The 19,468-nt window shown below is 46.9% G+C and overlaps 1 protein-coding gene across 1 annotated transcript; it reads left to right on the forward strand.

Moving 5' to 3' along the window:
* Positions 1-7,456: 7,456 nt before the first annotated feature.
* On the forward strand, positions 7,457-19,126 carry MTFP1 (mitochondrial fission process 1). The gene is made up of 4 exons (XM_015406028.1): positions 7,457-7,683; positions 13,580-13,707; positions 15,121-15,353; positions 18,099-19,126. Exons 1-4 carry the CDS (start codon positions 7,599-7,601, stop codon positions 18,172-18,174), a joined length of 522 nt encoding a protein of 173 aa, XP_015261514.1. The 5' UTR covers positions 7,457-7,598; the 3' UTR covers positions 18,175-19,126.
* The last annotated feature ends 342 nt before the right edge of the window (positions 19,127-19,468 follow it).

Raw genomic sequence — 19,468 nt, forward strand, 5'->3', positions numbered from 1 at the left:
AAAGGAACAGTCAGGAAGTTCTCCTGTGTAGGCATGGCTGGAATGAACGGGAGCCCTCTTTCAGCAGCACCCTGTTTCCACCTGTGATTTCCAGTTTTGCTTTGGAGGCACAGCGGGATTTGTTAGGATGTCTGAATTGGGCATACGCTGGGTACTCCATAACAGGAAGTACAGAAGAAATCTGTGCACACAAGGGGAGGAGGGACAGCGTACATACCCCATGCCTGGATGATCTATGAATGGGAACAACAGCTGGACAGTTTACTTGAAAACAAAGTTTGAGTCCAGTGGCACCTTTAAGACCAACAAAGTTTTATTCAAGGTATAAGCTTTTGTGTGCATGCACACCTTTTCAGATACCTGAAGAATTATCTGAATATCCGGTTTCTGAAGAATATTTGAATATCAGGTATCTGAAGAAGTGTGGCTGGAACACGAAAGCTTAGACCTTGAATAAAACTTTGTTGGTCTTAAAGGTGCCACTGGACTCACACGTTGTTCTGCTGCTTCAGACCAACGCTTCTACCCACCTGAATCAGTTTAATTTAAGACTACCTCCTGTGCCAGAAGCAAAGTCGATCCTTAGATCTATTGTTTGCATTGCTAGGCTTTGATTGCCGGATTAAGAAAATCAGCAGCTGCCTGGAAACTTTGCAAATCTCTAGGAAAACCAGTAAGTCAGGTTGAGTGTCAAAGAAGAGCCAACTCCCTCTTCAGCTCAGTACTTTCCCACCTATAAAATAAGAGGGAATGATGTAATGACCATGCAGGGTTCTCCAATATAACACAGTGGCATCTTTTTAGACTAGATGGGATGATTTTATTGAACTTGCCCTTTTTGCAGTCAATGCCCACTGCCATCAAATGCATTAGACTACACCTGCTACTTCCTTCGTTAAGAAGTATAATCCCAAATCCACTGGGTTTAGAAGGGTTTCACTCTGTTCAGGGTTACACTGAAAGTTCTATACAAATATTCCCTTTTCAATAAAAAAAAAATCATTCCTATTATGCTGAAAAGGTGAAACTGGTCCCTTATCTCAGGTACTTCCCAAAGACCGGTAAATGTCCAAATGACACAATTATGCAGAAGATCTATGCTAGGATTGCCTTTAATATTTTTCTTTACAAAATTAAATGTAGCTCTGAGCAACTCCCAGTTTGCCTAAAGAACAACCCGGAGGAGTTTATTTATACCCCACCCTTTATCCCCAATGAGAACCCAAAGCAGCTTGGATTTGTTCTCCTCAAAAAGGATGTGGACAGAATGGAGAGGAGCAGAGGAGAGCAATGAGGATGATTGGGGGTCTGGAGACCAAGCCCTATGAGGAACAGCTGAGGGACCTGGGAATTTTTAGTCTGGAAGAGGTTGAGGAGGGACATGATTGCTCTCTTTAAGTATCTGAAAGGGTAGGAGGAGGGCAGGGAGCTGTTCCTGTTGGCAGCAGAGGACAGGACTTGCAATAATAGGTTTAAATTAAGGGTGGGAAGGTACCAACTGGATATTAGGGAAAACGTTTTGACAGTAAAAGTTGTGCAACAGTAAAACAGTAAAAGTTGTGCAATCAGCTGCCTAGGGAGGTGGTGAGCTCCTCCTCACTGGCAGTCTCTAACCAGCAGCTGGACAAACACTTGTCAGGGATGCTCTAGGCCAGTGGTGGCGAACCTATGACACGGGTGCCAGAGGTGGCACTCAGAGCCCTCTCTGCAGGCACGCGTGCCATCACCCCAGCCAGGCCCAGACCATCATTAAAGTGTCGAATTCTCTGCCAAATAATTTTAAGTAAATGAAAGCATTTGGGATTGCTTTCCTTACTTTGTTTGGATCATCTTAAGTTAATGTATGAGTTGTTTTTTTCCTAAAGTAAAACCTCAGTATTCAGGTTAAATTGCCGTGTTGGCACTTTGCGATAAATAAGTGGGTTTTGGGTCGCAGTTTGGGCACTCGGTCTTTAAAACGTTCGCCACCACTGCTCTAGGCTGATCCTGCATTGAGCAGGGGGCTGGACCAGACGGCCTGTACAGCCCCTTCCAACTCTGTGATTCTATGTTCTCCACTTTATCCTCACAAAAACCCTGTGAGGCAGGCTGAGAATGCCTGACAGGATCAAAGTCACCCAGCAAGCTTCCATGTTTAGAGGGGGATTTGAACCTGGGTCTCCCATTTTTCAAGTTCTACACACCAGGGACTTCCAACACCATTCCCTCCCCCAATTCAAGATGTGTCTTCTCTCCCCTGCCTTCCAGCTACAAGGAAATGGTCTAGGCAGCATTGTAGAGAGCAACTCCTAATCCTGAAGCCCTCCTCCGTCACTGAAATGTTGCTAATAGATTTCACAGCACAATATATTGACATAAAATATTGCATAATTTAGTGTGTGGTATTTGTTGATAAATACACTAACAACCATGAATTTACTAGACAGGTGCCCTGTTTGACGCTGTAAGCCACTGGTCTCCAGGCCAAATTGGAAAGAGCTGGGTCTACAAGGCCTGGCCCCCGTCCTAGAGAGGCCCATGAGTTTGGTGTAAGAGGAATATAAATGCATCCATTTCTGGTGGGATGCTTTATGATTAATTCACATATACAGTACCATGGCTCCAATTTGATAAAACCTACTGCGGTGGCTCAAGTGGTTAAGACGCTGAACTGCAGTCTGTGGAAGGTCAGTAGTTCAGCAGTTCGAGACCCGGGTGTCGCAAGACAGAGTGAGCTCCCGTCTCTACTTCTAGCTCCTGCCAACCTAGCTGTTCGAAAGCAAGAAATTGCAAGTAGATAAATAGGTACCACTTCGGTGGGAAGGTAACAGCGTTCCGCGCGCCTTGGTGTTTAGTCATGCCGGCCACATGACCACGGAAACATCTTCGGACAGCGCTGGCTCTTCGGCTTTGAAACTGAGATGAGCACCGCAACCCTAGAGTCGGACTCGACTGGCTTTCGAGCAAGGGAACCTTTACCTTTACTACTGCGAAATTTCCCAGACAGGCAAACTTGAGGTCTCCTCATTCTGGAATTTAAGCAGAAAGCTGAAATAAGCATGAAAAAAAAACCTCTCAAGGGCCCAATCCAACCAAAATTAGATACCTTCAGGTCAAGTGATGAACTCGCATTCTAGCTGCATCTGAAGAAGTGAGCAGTGACTCAGGAAAGCTCATCCCCTGACATAAAATTTTGTTAAACTTTAAGGTGTTACTACTCTTGTTCTTTTCGACTGCTGCAGACAGACTAACATGGCTACCCACCTCGATCTATCTTCAAGTCAAATCGATTTCAAAAAGAAAATATTTAACAACACGCTTTAGCATTAAGATATAAAGGCGCTTCTCTCTTTGGCTGAGTCTTGCCCACAGCACCGAATAAGGAAAACCACATCGCGCTCTTCACTTTCTGGGTTGTAAATTACCTTGGCTGGAATAGCGCGCCCCAAAACCAGCAGTTTCCCCGCTATTGGTTTTCTTGTGGCCGCTCAAGACCACGTGTTTATTATCCAGAGCTGCTATAGGAGGATTTAGGGTGGGTTTGTAGCCATCTTTGTTAAGGGTGGAAGTTATCCGGCCGCAGAAAAGAGGAGAGGTTATGTTAGGGATCATTTGCCAATTCCCATCTCCTCTCACAAGTGTTCAATATGATAACGATTATTTCCGCCTAGTGGAGCAAGAAGAAAGAGTCTTCTGGCGTCGCACGAATTTTCGGGGCCCGTCATCAGATGCATCTGCGTGGGGCTGTACTCCACGGGAATTCACGCTACAATACACTTATTCCTCTTTCGCATATCAAAAGTCAGTCCTAAGAACAATTCCCTGGGAGTAAGTCCCATAGAATAAAAGGGGACTTCGCTCCGAGTAGACCTGATTAGGATTGCTCCCTGAGACTACCTTTCTGAAATTTGTTAGAGAGTACAGTCATGGCTCCCTGCGTAGAATTCAATGTTTGTGTAAACCTAAAATATGTCGGACAAACACGTCTTGGAGACACGTCGTACCAAAAAACAAAAAAAACACCAGGAAGGGAACACTCATTAGAGACCCAAGAGACTGAGTGCAGCTTCCCTGTTCAATTTAGCCCGCGAGGCTCTAAAGAAAAACGTGTGCTTAGCCAGATCGGAGCAGACGACATAAAACGGATTAACGAAGAGTGTTGTCTCTCAAGGATGCAACTTGAGTCAAAGAAAAAGTGTTCCTTATTTAAAGATGTCAGCTCTGTTGCTATTCCGGAATTTCTGCTTTATTCTGTCTTCCGACTGAAGTCTGTGCAACCCGCTCATATAGATCACGGGGCTCCTTGCTCACTTTGCTGTGACAGCCGAAAGGAGGTCACCTTTAAAGTGACATTGATTATTGGAGCCAAATGGCGTTACAAGATCGCCATCTAGTGGTGCTAATTGTCTCTTTGTCCATAAACGAGAAGCAGATTAGCGCCTAAATCTTTCTTCCATACCCACCTTTCTCATTTGAAGGCTCAGATTATCAAATTACACCCACACACAGCTCTAGCAAATTGGACTGAGTGTTCTAGAGAAAAGGAAGGGATCTTTCAGTCCCTTCAAGATTATGAAGTAGCACTGCAGTCCTCTGGGATGTGGGACTAGGAATCCACCAACCTTTGGCTTCCCAGTGGGTCCATTTCTTATATTTACTAGCTGACAATGGCAGCATTCAGTGACTGCTTGCATGTATGAATGGGCCATTGCAGCTATAATGCAGCAGACAGAACTCTTTCACATCCCCTTCCCTGCAGTGTGTTTCAGTAGAGGCCATTCAAAAATTCAGCTGACCAACACCGAGGCCTGCTTTGCACATACCATACCTGTACATTGCTTGATTGAGCTAAGCAACTGAATGTGTGAATTAAGATGAAAGCAAGGATTATTTGGGATGGCTTTTTTCACACATTCAAATAATCACTGAGTCTCCCTTCTGTGCTAGCTATCTGCTTGCACTGTGTTTTTAAAAGTTTTTTTTAAGCATGCCAAAAAATGTGATCCTTCCCCATGCAATTCAAAGTGGCGTTATCTGCTCTACTGCCTCAGCATTCTACCTTCTTGATCTCCTGCAAGTGTGAACCAAGTTTAAAAGTCAAAACTTTGGGCACTAAGTGTACCTCTTAAGGGAGTATAAAGTTTGCCTTGTCATAATCCAAGTTGTGCATTAAGTAGAATGTTGCCTCTTCAAGCTTGGATCAGGGAAGGGAGGTGAATCCAGAAAAAGCAAGGTGCATGCATCAAAGGTTGCAGAACGAAAGCTTCACTTACCAGCATGCAGGCAAGTAGCTGGGTGCATTCAGACACACCATTTGATCTGGTGTTGTGACTGTTCAACAACAGATTTTATATGCACAATCACACAGTCAACATCTGCCTCCAGTCCCCAGTTCCGGCTCAAAACCCCCTTTAACCCAGAGTATTTTGTTACCAAGTTCCAAGTGGTGTTTTCTCAGTTCTCCCATTTAAAGCCGCATTTTTCCCCTGTGTGATCGCTCCACCGGTGTCAAGCCAATTCCGGTGGTTTAAACCCCCTCCCTACTTGAAAGCTGCTGCGGAAGCCCGAGGCTTCCACTTTTTGCCCACCATTTTCTTTTAGCGTTGGTGGTGTGCGCATAGGCGGAGCTTCACTTCCACATTTATAAAACCGATGCTTAAACGGTCTCTCATTTTAGCGTTTAGATGAGTTTGGGATCTCACAGAGGCTATTTTCGGGTCAAAAGTTTAAGGGGAAGTCTTTTGTTGGAGGGGTTGGATTGATTTGCCCTGGTGGTTCTGTGCATGCGCCATGATAGCTTCCCCCCATTCTATGAGCACCTATGCACATGCGCATACTGAGAAAAATTTTTAAAAACCCGCTGACACACGCTCCCGCACATTGGTAGTATAGACACTGAGGAGAGATGTGACTGCATGGTGAGGCGGGATAAGGGAGGTGCGATCGTGATTATCCAGATCAAAGATAATTGCGTCAGAACCGGACCAGTTTAAACCGCTCTCAGCACACCGACTGAAAGCACCCGCTGTGTGGTTTCCTACTAGGCTTACATAAGCAAACATAGCCTTTAGGTCTACAATCACAACATGCTATGAGGGCTGTGGCCAATCACAGGAGGGATGGTTCCAAGCCAAGCATCCTTCTATCATGGAGGCAGCTGTTTCTGGATGGGTGCTCCCTAGGGTTGCCAACATCCAGGTGGCACCTGGAGATCACCCACTATTACAGTTGCCTTCCAGGCAACCAAGATCAGTTCCCCTGGAGAAAATGGCTGCTTTGGAGGTTGGATTCTATGGGATTATACCCCACTGAGGTCCCTCCCCTCCCCAGGCTCCATCCCTCAAATCTCCAGGTATTTCCCAACCCTGACCTGGCAGCCAGAGCCTCCCTGCAGATACAAAAGCGATATCTCCTGGCAGGGGTCATTTCGTAGAAAAAGAGGTGCAGGAGCTCATTAGCATAACCTATTAGCATAACTTATTTGCATATGCCACACCCCCTGACATCACCAGAAGTGTGTCAGAAGGCAACACCCACCACTCAGGCTCCACTGGACTGTTTTGGATTCCTAGCTGTTGGGGGGGGGGCTGTATTCCCTGTTTCAATGCATTAAACAGATATGATCTAACTCGTTGGGCGCAGACTGTGTGTTTCCAATTTGGCAACGGGAGCTCGCAGACAGATTTGTGTATCAGATGTACATAACTGTGCTAATGACATTGACACTCCCCGAAACTGGGAATGTATTCCAGGTGAAACACTCCATACAGGAGAGATTTATTGAATATCCCATCCTGTAAAGCTGTCATTTTGGTAAGTGACAGGCTCCATTCATATAACAGCTAGTTAAACTGATTTATGCTTATGGGGAAGAGGGTGGAAAGGTTTCAGACAAAGTCAGTCAGAAGTTCAACAGGTACAGCTTTTCCCCTTGCTGCCTGCGCGCATCAGGAACAACGGCACCTCTTGAACGGCTGCCTGATTAGCGTGTTTTTGAACCATCTCAGTCAGTTCTCAGGCAGAGATAAGTCTCTCTCAGGATTTGATACTTGAGATCTTTTAAATGGGCATGCCTGCCGCCTTTAACGCGGGCGGTGCATTTCACCCTACGGCTTAGCCCTGGCGCAGCCCCGAGCTAGCAGGTTCAGTTTAATATAGGTTATATAGTTAGAGGGTTAAACTACTAAAATATGTGTCTGCAACGTGGAAGGTGCATATAACAAACTGTATGTAAGCGGAAAGGTTTTTTAAAATAAAAATCTGTTTCCCCCAAAATCTCTTTCCCCAAGCTAGCAGGCTCTAGAAACCCTCGCAGCCTGAGTTTCTGCTTGCAGGACTCGGAGAGGAAGTTTGGCGCGGGGGGCGGGAGGCGGGGGGCTCCTGCGGGCTCTCCCCGCCCTCCCTCTAAGCAGGCGGCCAGTGGGAAGGCGGCTCGGACGGCCCGGGTCGGATTCGTCCGGTTCCATTGGCTGCCCGCTTCCCAGAGCGGCGCGCCATGCGGCGAGGGCTGGGGAGGGAGACCCCGGCAGCCGGGCCTGCTGGAGCTTCGCGGGCGCCGCTTCTGGCCCAGTGAAGGCGGCAGCGGTGGCTGCGATCGGCCCAACGGAGTCCGGCCGGCGATGGCGACTCACGTTGGGGAGCCTCCGCCCTCGCCACAGCCGCCTCCGCCCGATCTGTACAGGGACACGTGGGTGCGCTACCTGGGTGAGTGCCCTCCGGGCGCAGGCAGGGAGAGTGGGCATCTGTGCCTTTAACAACCGTGTGGCTGGCAGGGTAGAAATCCAGCAGGGGTGGTGGCGAGTCTGGCGACGGTTGTGCCGCCCGCGCTTGTCAGGTAGCCGTTGAAGGCACACAGGAGCTCTGCCAGGGAAGAGGGGTGGGTGACCTCCCGTTCGTCCTGGTCGTTAGGAAGTTGGGGGTAGTCGAGCTGGGGAGTGACGTGACCGGGGAGACCCGTGTCGGGACTTTGAAAACAGCAACTTCTGAGTAGCCACGTAAAGGGGGAAGGTTGATCCGAGCGGAGCACGTGTGTGTGTGTGTGTGTGTGTGTGTGTGTGTGTGTGTGTGTGTGTGAAACCCCCCCCCCCATGCCGTTTTCTTGAATCACCCTCACCACCCCCATCAGCAGCCGGGTAGCCTCGCAGGGCGGAAAAGAAACGCGTGTGGCCCTCCCATACTGTGACCTTGGGTGAAGGCTGTTTTGGGGGCCGGCGGGCGGGCGGGCATACAAACAAAGGCTCCTGAAGATAAGGAATTGCCAGGCTGTCCCCTCACTTCATTTCTTCCTTTAGCACAGAAGTGCTGAATGTGAATTCTGGAAGCTGATATTCATATGGGCACTTGGTGACTGCCCATGAGGGACATTGAGAAGGGGAGTGTACCGAGGCTTTATGGAGAGCCGGTGAGGTGCTTAGAGAGCAAAACACTCTCTTTGGAAGGCCTGGGCATTCATTTTATTTTATTTATTACTTTCAGTTTGTATCCCGCCTTGCCGGTGCAGCATAGAAAGTACTACAGGATGCTGTATACAGATACTATAGACGGAATATTTGGAAATAAGTGAGGATAAATTTTGAAATAGTTTGTTTCCTGGGAAGACTAGGATTTGGGGTTTGAACATAGCAATCTGGACAGTCACGTTTGCCACAGCTACACATGGGAAGAAACATCTTTTCTTTTGCAGACTAAAAACCTCTGTGGGAGGCTGCGTTCTTGAGCAGGAAGTAATCTTTTCTCCTCTGACTGCTTTTTTTTTGCTCAAAATTTCCCTCTAAAACTTCTTTTCTCCTCACAGAAGAGAAGTGTGATCTGAGAGAGAATTTAAGTGGAACAATAACCAGAAAGATTTTAAGTTTTTTCTTGTTCCTAAATGCAGTCTGCCATCATGGTTGCTTGTCATTTAAAAAGCCCAGGTGCTCCTTGTTGTGACTGATTGGGAGGTGCAGTTTGGCCTTGGGCTGGAATCTAACCTGATGAGTTCACAGTGGCCTCTGGATGCAGAGAAAGAGAGGCCAGCAGCACTGGCCTGTGTGATTGGCCCAACCTGGCACCAGTAGTGGGAACCTGAGCTGTGAACTATGGCCTCTTGCTTGCTGCAGTGCAGGCCCCTCCTCCTAGATGGGGCTCTGGGCTGGGAAATGCTTCACTTTTGGTTTCTGGCAGCTGCCTTTGGGCCCTGCTCTGGCAATGCAATTCTCTGCCTTCTAGTGAGTCAGACCATTGGTCTGTTGAGGTCAGTATTGCCCACTCTGACTGGCAGCAGCTCTCCAAGTTCTCAAGCAAAGGCCTTTCACATCACCTGCTACTTGACTGTTTTAGGTGGAGATGCTGGGGATTGAGCCTGGGACTTTCTGCATGCCAAGCAGATGCTCTCTGCCACAGAACCACAGCCCCTCCCCGGGGTTTCAGCCTTGGCCTCTTCACATGGCTCTTGGAAGGAAGCCTTGGCCCTCACGAACCTCCAGCTGCCCCAGATTGTGGCTGTGCAATGCAGTCTTGCCCACTTGCTGCTGTCCCAAAGAGGTCTGAGCCTGGATTGATCTATTGTTTTCATTTACAGAACTTAATACCCCACCTTTCTGCCCTCCTTTGGGCCACCAAGGCAGCTAACAGATTTAAAACATATATAATAAAAATGCACCTTAAAAGCTACTAAAACCAAACAAAAACACATCACTAAAACAAAGTTAAAGTACACATAAGGTAAAGGTTCCCTTGCTCGAAAGCCAGTCGAGTCCGACTCTAGGGTTGCGGTGCTCATCTCCATTTCAAAGCCGAAGAGCCAGCGTTGTCCGAAGACGTTTCCGTGGTCATGTGGCCGGCATGACTAAACACCAAGGCGCACGGAACGCTGTTACCTTCCCACCGAAGTGGTACCTATTTATCTACCTGCAATTTCTTGCTTTCGAACTGCAAGGTTGGCAGGAAAAGTACACATACATAAAGATTAAAACATCAGGCAGGAAGGATGGATTGCTGAGACGAAACAAAAAAGCCTTCACCTGCTGGCAGAAGCCAGCAACAGAAGGGGACAATTGTGTTCCAGAGTTCTGGTGCTGTGACCAAGAAGGCCATTTCCTGGGTTGTCACCCACCTAGTCTCAGAAAGCAGGGGGCACCGGCGGCAGCAGAGCCTTGGAAGGTGACTGGAGCAGTCAGGTAAGTTCATAAGGGAGTAGGCAGTTCTTCAGTTATGCTGGTCCCAAGCCATGTAGGGCTTCAAAGGTCAACACTAGCGCCTTGAATTGGGCCTGGAAACAAATTGGGAGTCAGCGCAGATTGGTCAAGGCTGGAATGATTATGGTTCCTACAACCTGCTCCAGTCAACATCCTGAGTGCAGCATTCCGCACCAATTAAAGTTTCTGAACATTTTTCAAGGGCAACCCAATGCAGAGAGTGTGGCAGAAAATCTAATCTAGATTTGCTTTGGTCATATCACTCCATCCATTGGTTTTATGCATATTATTCACTGCATTTTTTTTTATCTCATCCATCCTCCAAGGAACTCAGGAGTACCATATGTGGTTTTCACCTCCTCCACTTTCTCACAACAGCCCTGCAATGCTAAGAGACATATTGGCCACCAGTAATGATTAGCCAGGGGCTGTGGTGGCTCAGTGGTTAAGACGCTGAACTGCAGACCGGAAGGTTGGTAGTTCAGCAGTTCGAGACCCGAGTGCCGCATGACGGAGTGAGCTCCCGTCTCTGGTCCCAGCTCCTGCCAACCTAGCAGTTCGAAAGTAAGAAATTGCAAGTAGATAAATAGGTGGGAAGGTAACAGCGTTCTGTGTGCCTTGGTTTGTAGTCGTACCGGCCACATGACCACGGAAACATCTTTGGACAGCGCTGGCTCTTCGGCTTAGAAACGGAGATGAGCACTGTACCCCTAGAGTCGGATTCGACTGGCTTTCGAGAAAGGGAAACCTTAATGATTAGCCACCAGTAATGAAACACACTTCATGACTGATCAGAGATTTGAATCTGGGTCTCCCCAGTCAGACATTCACTGAAATTACATGGCAAAAAAAGAAGGGTGTCAGCTGAATCCTGTGTAGGCTAGCAGATGCATTCGGCAACTTTGTCACAGACTGAGCACTGAACATTAGAATGGCCAAGGTGTTTCTAGAAGTGGGTTGTGGGACAAGATCTTGGCATGCACCGAAATAGTCTCAGGCAATTAGAAGAGACAGCTGCAGAACACTCCAGGAGGCCAGGGGCATCTGACGGGAAAATAGAGCAATTTCTGAGTGTAAAATGGAGCTACTTACAAATACACTTTGTATCAGGGGAATTTGAGAAGCACAGATTCTTGTGTAAAACTGCATTCATTGGGCAATTTCTGCTGAGTTGGGCTGAACAGCTTTTATCAAGGAGACCTTCCTCCATCCCATCTCCAGTCCTGAGAAGGGCTCATGTAGGACACCAGGAGGAGACGGAGGAAGCAGCAGCTGCCCTGTGCAGGATATCAAGCACTTCCCCAAAAAACTGCTAAATATAATCCATCAAGAACAGCTGCTGTAGCAAGTCCCAGGAGGCTGACATGGACAGTGGAGGTGAAACACTGTACTGAGAATGTATAGACAGGAAAGGCGTCTCTACTTATGATCCAAGGGGAGCAGAAGATTTTAGTTACCCTTAAAGTCAGCAGAGTGGGAGATGGAAAGATGTAATCCACATATCAGGAGGACACCAGTTCACCGGGTTGTGCTCATTTGCAAGTACCACTGATATAAGTATATTGCGAGCTCTCGCACAGCTTTTTTCAATGAATTTTGCGCATGAGATTTTCCTGGTGGAATTATGCCCCATGTTAATCAGTGGAAAGGAGGTGCAATTTGTTCTGCCTTTGGTCCCAAAAATGAGGGGCAGGGTGGGTGATGCAAGAATTTAATCTGTTCACCACATGTGCCACTTTGCTATATCTGAATGAATCCAGCAGTCCCTTGTTGATTTTGAGGTTGACGAAAGAGAGCACCGCGTATGTAGCTGAATCCATTTGACACTGAAACATGAGAGCGGTAACAGCAGCCTGGGGAAAGAATTGAACTGGTGGTGGCAATTATCAACTGCTGAATCACTGTCCATATTGAAGTACCTCTGAGTACCTGATGTTGGGGACTAAGTGCTGATTCACACATACATGTTAACTGGCTGATAAATTACACATGTGGATCAGCCCTCACAGATCAAAAGTTTCCTATTGCCTTGCTTCAGCTCAGACACAATGCTTTGCAGTGTCCAGGGGTCATTTCCTGCGGGAGCGCACAGGAGTGGAGCTCCGGCAGTAAGGAGCCCAGGGGGTAGGCACATGCAACAAACCCCGTCCTCTGCTCCCAGGAGCAAGAAGCAGCCAGGTAAGTTGCAGAGCCCACCTTCAGGTACAAGCTCTCCCTCCTCTGTGATGGCAGATCTGTGCGTTCCCCCCCACCCCATAGCTAGCAATCCGAAACAGTCCAGTGGAGCCTGAGCGGTGGGTGTTGCCTTCTGACACACTTCCGGTGATGTCAGGGTGTGTGGCATATGCAAATAAGTTATGCTAATGAGCTCCTGCACCTCTTTTTCTACGAAATGACCTCTGGCAGTGTCGATCACCCAGGAGCAGGGTGTGATATTAACCCGTAATAGGGTGTGCTGCTTATGAACTTCTGTGTATAAACTCAGAAGAGAATCTTCGTTGATGGGTCATTGGCCTGAGCTAGCCTGCCATTTAAAAAAACTTTTCTCAATAAGTCTGGGTGCAGTTCACAGGCGGTACCAAGCCGTGTGCATGGCATGATTCTCCAATCCATGACCTAGCTCACCACGATCCAATTAAGCAAAAACTGAAGACTCGAAGTAAGAGGTAATTTTCAATCAAGTTCAATACTCTGTCCATCAGTAGTACCCAGTTCTTTCTGTCTCTACTCTGTATGGGCCCTGCCAGCCAGACCAACCTGTCACGTTCTTTACAGTAGATTTCCACATTCTGAGGCATTACCTCTTTACAACTAGAGTGTTCGCAGTAATTCTGTGACATTACTGAAGGTCAGCCAGGATTGTTGCCTTTATTTTTATGTTCAGGACAAAGTTGTCTAGATTAAGTAGGGATAGATCGGCCTAAATTGTATTTTACAGAAAGGCTGACAGATTGTGATGATGCTGTGAGAAGTAGGCGGGTTTTTAAAAAATGTGTAGATACTGTTGGCAGAGTAATGAACACAGCGACAGTGCACAACCTGATTAAAGAGTAGATAAAGGTCATACTTTATTTTAAAGAGGAGAGACAGAGCTGGGTTCCTGACTACATCTCTAGCTGAGAGAGAGGGTAAGACTGAGTGTGGTGCTTGCGAGAAGAGGGGAATTGCCCTGAGAGAAGATGTTGACCTCACTACCCTATCTAAAAGTGTCTTCTTGCTGCCCCCTGCAGGGTCGTCTTTTCTTCTTTGTACACCAGACATTGCCCTTTCCAACAGATACTGAATATACTCACTTCTGAAAGTCACTTATATGGTTGCTTGTGTGCTGCTATCGGTAATTTTTACAAAAAAGATTCTTTCTGTAGCAGTGTGTAAAGTCTGGGATTGTGGGAGAGGCGTTTGGTGACCTTTGCCCTTTGTTGCAGGATATGCCAATGAGGTTGGGGAGTCCTTCAGGGCTATTGTGCCTGTCTCATTGGTCTGGACGAGCTATGGAGTGGCAACAGCCTACGTGACAGCAGATGCCATTGATAAGGGCAAGAAAGCACTGGCTGTGAGTGTATGAACTGTTAATCATGCCCTGGTTTTCACTTTGTAATCTTTTATAGGTAAGGGAGGCAAGCAAAACAGGAAGTTTACATGGTCACATAATTGATTTCCCAAATTACTTTTCTGTGGGTGCTTTTTTACGGGAGTCACAAATGTAATAAACAATTATAATTGCCCATTTCTGTAAAGGGGCCAGGGTCAAGTATGGGAGGGGCTAAGGGGCAAGACAAAAGGATAAGGGGAGGGGCAAGAAAACCAAGACCAATATAGGTGTTCTCTATTTACTGCAGTAAAATATGCACTAAAACCCTTTTGTTGTTTTAATATTTACACAGCCCAAACTCATGTCAGCCAGGCACTGTATGGGAAGGCTTTGGTCCCTGCCCCAGAGGGCTTACAGTGCCATATTTTTTTAAGAAGAGAGAAGAACAAAACCAAATACACAATCAGGGAGGATTATCAGAGGTGGCTGGTGCTCAGGAAAATGAATTATATGGGGATATTTAAAACATGCATTCTGCTAGACCAGGGGTCCTCAAACTTTTTAAACAGGGGGCCAGTTCACAGTCCCTAAGACTGTTGGAGGGCCGGACTATAGTTTTTTTAAAAAAAACTATGAACAAATTCCGAGCAGGGCTCTTCCAGACAGCCCTCGCCCGCGCAGCCCTCCCAGGAGCCCTTGGTGGAATCCACAGAGGAGACCCTCTATTGCAGGATAAATAAACACCTGGCGGGCCGGATAAATGTTTTCGGCGGGCCGCATGTGGCCCGCGGGCCGTAGTTTGAGGACCCCTGTGCTAGACGATGATAATATACATTAGCCAGTGGTTTTCAGATTGGATCTGGGACCCAAAAATGGGTTGCAACTCTCAGGCCGGGTATGAGTCCAGGAAAAGGAGCCTGCAGGAACAGGATGAATTGGGAGAGGAAACTCTGGGGGACTCGGTGGCAAATTTGGATTTGCCTCTGCACTGTGTGTGAAATAGCACGGAATACAGCCGGCTGCTCAGAAACACTGTGCATTTATAAATAATAACAATGGAAAATGGAAATATGACAATGAAAAATGGAAAAACAGTTCAGTATAACTGGTGTAAGATTTTGTCATTTTATATTGGGGATGAAAAAAGTAGCGTGCAGTTACTTTGTGAGTCAGTCCTGGATGATAAAGCAAGTTCAGTGAGTCCTGAACTTGTTCTGAAGTGTGTCCCACTTGAAAAAGTTTGAGAACCACAAGTATTACCATAGCTTCAAATGACCACAAGTAAGTATAGCAGATCAGTCATATTATTAAAAAGCATGCTTGTGAACATTTAGTGGCAATATAAATGGGTCGTGTTAATTCAAGTTCCTAAAAGTCTTAAGCTCATCCTTCGAGTTCATTCCTTAATGCTTTCTCTGATGGTGGTTCACACAGGCCAAGTCCTGCGGGGAAGGTCGGACCACGCGAGCAGCCGTGGCGGTAGTGGACACCTTCATATGGCAGGCTCTGGCTTCCGTGGTCATTCCCGGATTCACCATTAACCGCACCTGTGCAGCCTCCCTCTACCTCATGGGCAGCATGACCCGCTGGCCCCTCTCTGTCAGGAAATGGGCGACCACAGCTGTAGGCCTCTCGGCAATTCCCTTCATCATTAAACCCATTGACAGGTAAGGGCTCCTTTAGCCTCTGAGGCGTAGCTTGGGGTTGAGCCAGATCTGCAGAAAATCCAGGTTCCATACCACTTACTCTGTTGCCTGTTTGTGCAGCGTGACCAGAAGGAAGGGTATAACCTTCCATGACCAAAGATCCTTAGGGAGCCACAAGACTGAATAAATAAGCTGATAAGCATATCAGATCTTACCTACATTACAAAGCGTAAGAAGTCCTTAACATTTCTAAAGTGCTTTAGGGGGAATATTTGAAGTTCTTCCCAGACATGGTCCTGGAAATCCTTCCAGCAGCCCCAGAGCTTGAGTTGGAACAGGGGTCCCCAACACGGTGCCCACTGACATCTTTCCTGGTGCCCGCCAAGTGTTTTTAGAAACTGGGTGGGGCTAGGTGGGCTTTTGCCCAGCAGGGCTTCTGGTTGGCCATTGGAGGTTTGGTTGGCTGTGCAGATTTTTGAAAAGGTTGTTTTCGCAGCAGCTGCTGCCACAGCACAAGGATCTTCACTGTGTGACCGAAGGGAAGCTCCGGCAGCCATTTTGTGGCTGGCTCTGTCTCCTGCAGCAGCCATTTTGTGGCTGGCTCTGTCTCCTGCAGCAACCATTTTGTGGCTGGCTCTGTCTCCTGCAGCAGCCATTCTGTGGCTGCCCGCACTTCGTAGTGTCAGAATTCCAGTGGTGACCATGGGCTGGAAAACGGTTGGGGACCCCTGGGCTAGGAAGCAGCCTATGCCTTCCACAAATTAAAAAGTAAATATATCCATAGACCAATATCAGTTTCCCCATGTTGCAGATAGGAAGATAGGACAAGAGAGGGAAGTTTCCTAAAGCTACTTGCTGTCAAATCAGGGGAGACACTGGAAGGTTATTAACTGGATCTCTAGTGGAATTTTTGTATTGTTAAATAGTAACCATAGGAACCATGGAATCTTTAACTCTTCCCTCCCTTGCTTGGATGGATGGAAACGTATAGGCAATGTTCATGCAACTTACATGTTTTCTCCAAAGGGCAACTCCAGGAGGGCATTTGAGGTCAAGAATACAGTACAGAGGAAGGGTGAAAAGCCACTTCCCGTGCCCCTGTCTGAATCATAGAAACCCCACAACTGCTATTTAACTATTCAAAAACATGCTAGAGAATCTTCTGTAGATGTGCTGGAAATCTGCTCATTAATCTTCCAGTGGTTTGACTTAGGGAGTTTATGTCAGAGGTGAGACTATGTACGTCATACGATATGCAATGCTAGATCAAATGTGTAGACTTCAGCTGAGTTTCAACTGGGCTTCGTCTGTGAGTCTCCTAGTCCAGAGGCTTTAAAATCCTTGCCCTCAAATGCAGTCCTGCTCTAAATCAAAAATAAGCCTGGATATTTGTATCTTGCACAATCACAGCAACATGGTGTTCTGGTTCATCGATCTGCACTGTCCTTTCTCAATTGATCGCTGTTGGCCTTGTTCAAAGTCACCGGTGTTCCCCGCTGCTACAAATCCAGGTTTGCTTGGATTCTTCTAGCACTGGCTGCCCTCTGAATCTAGACAGGTTTTCTGTCCTATCCATTTGCTTTCAGTTCTCTCATGCTCAGGGTCACTTTATGTTGGCAAAGAAACAATTTAATCCCAGGTGATATCAGCAGTGACTTGGGGTTTGGGTTTGGGGTCAGTGTTCCCTCTAAGCTGAGTTCATGTGAGCTAGCTCACAGCTTTTTAGCCTCCGGCTCACCCATTATTTTTGTCTTCGCTCAGGAAGGACGGCTCCAGAGCAAACTAATTTATGCAGTAGCCAAATCGCTCGCTCACAACTTTAATGCCGGTAGCTCACAAAGTAGAATTTTTGCTCACAAGACTCCACATCTTAGAGGCAGCATTGGTTGGGGTGTTGCCTTCTCTTCCAGCAGTAAGTTTCAAATCATCTGGAGGAGTTTGGCATTTTTTAAGAAGCTGAGCAAGGGTTCCTCAGTAAAATGGTTGGTTCTGTGGAGTAGAAAGTGTCTCTGAAATACAGTGCCAATAATCTGTATAATGTGCAATTGCACACAACATTTTCTAAATCTTGCATCTGTTCATGTGGGGCAAAGATGAGGCCCACCGTAGTCATGCTGGCAGATGTTGTGCATAACAGAATGGGTGCTTTGGACGATGACTCAGACTCCTGTGACCTTTGTTAAAATTTCAGGCTGTTTACCTGTGCAGGTTTCCCTAAAGATAGGAAGTTTTGGAAAAGTTATTTCCTTACTGTTTATGTTGTGGCTCATTACTGTAAACTATTTCAAAATCTTTGCCCTTCAAGTAACTTTGTGCGCTGTTTTTACTTGTTTCATGGTTGGCGCAAGTTGGTGTACAGATGCTTCAGCCTGGGGCAGTCAGTTCGTCTGGAATTCTGTGCTTGTTCCTCATTTTACCTGGCTTTCATCTGCTTCTTTTTGCAAACAGGTGCACATTTTAAAGTACAGCATTTTATCCATGAGGATTAGAAGATTAGAAAGAAAGTGAAATCTTGTAGCACAGAAATATATATAAATCTTGTAGCATATAAATAAATCTGAGAATCATATCTGGAGGCAGTATTTCCCACAGATTGTGGTGTGGGTTTTTATTTCCTGCAGGAATCAAAGTCAGCACCATTCCTTACAATTCAGGAGGAATTCCACTTTTCCAGAACTGCAAAAAGAAAAGAAAAAGGGAGCTTTGTTTTTGACATTCTCTGTTCCGCTGTTTCAATATTGTCTTCTTCTTACCAACTCCCTGCAGGTCAGTGGATTTTTTGATGGACTCCAGCCTTCGCAAACTCTACAGCACTGAAGAGAAACCCTCCTCTTCCTTCTAATGTGGCCGCCACAGCCTCAGGTGGCGAAACAGCCATTGGATCACCTACATTCAGTAGCAGCTACTGTGCCGCCTGGCCTGTTTGTGCTCTCAACTTCACAAAGTTGAACTCTAACATAGTGGGAACTGGCAAGGAATCCTACAGCACTACGCCAGCCTGGTGCTGGGAAGAGGTGGACATCAGGCACAGATCATTCTTCCTGTTGTTCATGGACCTGTGATAAGACTGGGGGGGAGGGGTGCCCATGGGTCTGCATAGTGTTTCAAGACAAATGTTTTGTCTTCTTTAGGTATGATAACCAGACAGTGGACTAGGCTGCAGTGGCAGTTGTTCTCAGCTGCAGCATGCATTAGTTCAGTGAAAGATCCAGTATGTATTCTGTACTGTGAAACCCTGAAACATGGGTGGCTAATTGCACTAACTGTTGCACACTTCAGCAGTTTCTGTCATGCTCCCAGTATTGCTGATTAGGTGACAGCCCCCCACCACCACCCAGCAGCCCTTCTCAGGTGGAAGCTTCTTGTAGTTTCTTCTCCTTTACCCACCCTAATAATAAAAGCTTTACTTTAAATCTGAATTAGTGTCAGAGTGGCTGACAGCTGCAGTCTGCGTAGCTGATTCCTGCTTTTAAAGTTGGTACTGCCGCCTTTCGCTCACATAACATTTTGAGTGCTCAGGCCACTTCGCTGACCTTATGAAAGTCCTGGTTCACACAGGACTTGCACCCTTTCAGACTGCGGGTGGTAGATCTGAACCCTGAGTGCTTCTTTGTGTAAAAAGCCCTCCTGGCAATTAGAAAGCTGGCATAGCAGTGAGGAGGATTCTTATCCCTCTCTTTGCTATTCTGGTTTTGTCAAACCTGCAGTCTGAAGTTATGAAGTTCACCTCAGTTTCCTGCAGCCTGGTGTAGGGGTTAGCATGTCAGACTAGGATCTGGAAGACCCAGGTTCGAATCCCCACTCTGCCTTGGAAGCTTGCTGGGTGATGTTGGGCCAGTCACACACACTCAGCCTAACCTACCACACAGGGTTGTTTCGAGGATGATAAAATTCAGGAGAGGAGAACAATATAAACTACTTTGGGTCCCTATGGGGAGAAAGTCAAGTAATAATAATAATTATTGTATGGCAGTATGTGTAGTATAGCCAAGAGATCCTAAGATTGTCTGGCAATCAGAAGTTCTCTTTTAGCGTTATGCACCACTAGGTGGCGAGCTGGACTTGTTTTTGAGGCAAGAGACGTTTCAGAGGTGGTTTGCCATTGCCTGCCTCTGCATCACGCCCCTGGTATACAT

The sequence above is a fragment of the Gekko japonicus genome, unplaced genomic scaffold (assembly GCF_001447785.1).
Source record: "Gekko japonicus isolate JY-2015 unplaced genomic scaffold, Gekko_japonicus_V1.1 scaffold431, whole genome shotgun sequence".
Classification (NCBI taxonomy): Eukaryota; Metazoa; Chordata; class Lepidosauria; order Squamata; family Gekkonidae; genus Gekko; species Gekko japonicus.

What these genes read in the sequence shown, in the direction of transcription:
- MTFP1 (XM_015406028.1), top strand. Translation starts at nt 7,599, where the DNA reads ATGGCGACTCACGTTGGGGAGCCTCCGCCCTCGCCACAGCCGCCTCCG. An exon ending in CACGTGGGTGCGCTACCTGG is followed by an intron (nt 7,684 to 13,579) that starts GTGAGTGCCCTC and finishes CCTTTGTTGCAG; the next exon opens with GATATGCCAATGAGGTTGGG. An exon ending in AGGGCAAGAAAGCACTGGCT is followed by an intron (nt 13,708 to 15,120) that starts GTGAGTGTATGA and finishes TGGTTCACACAG; the next exon opens with GCCAAGTCCTGCGGGGAAGG.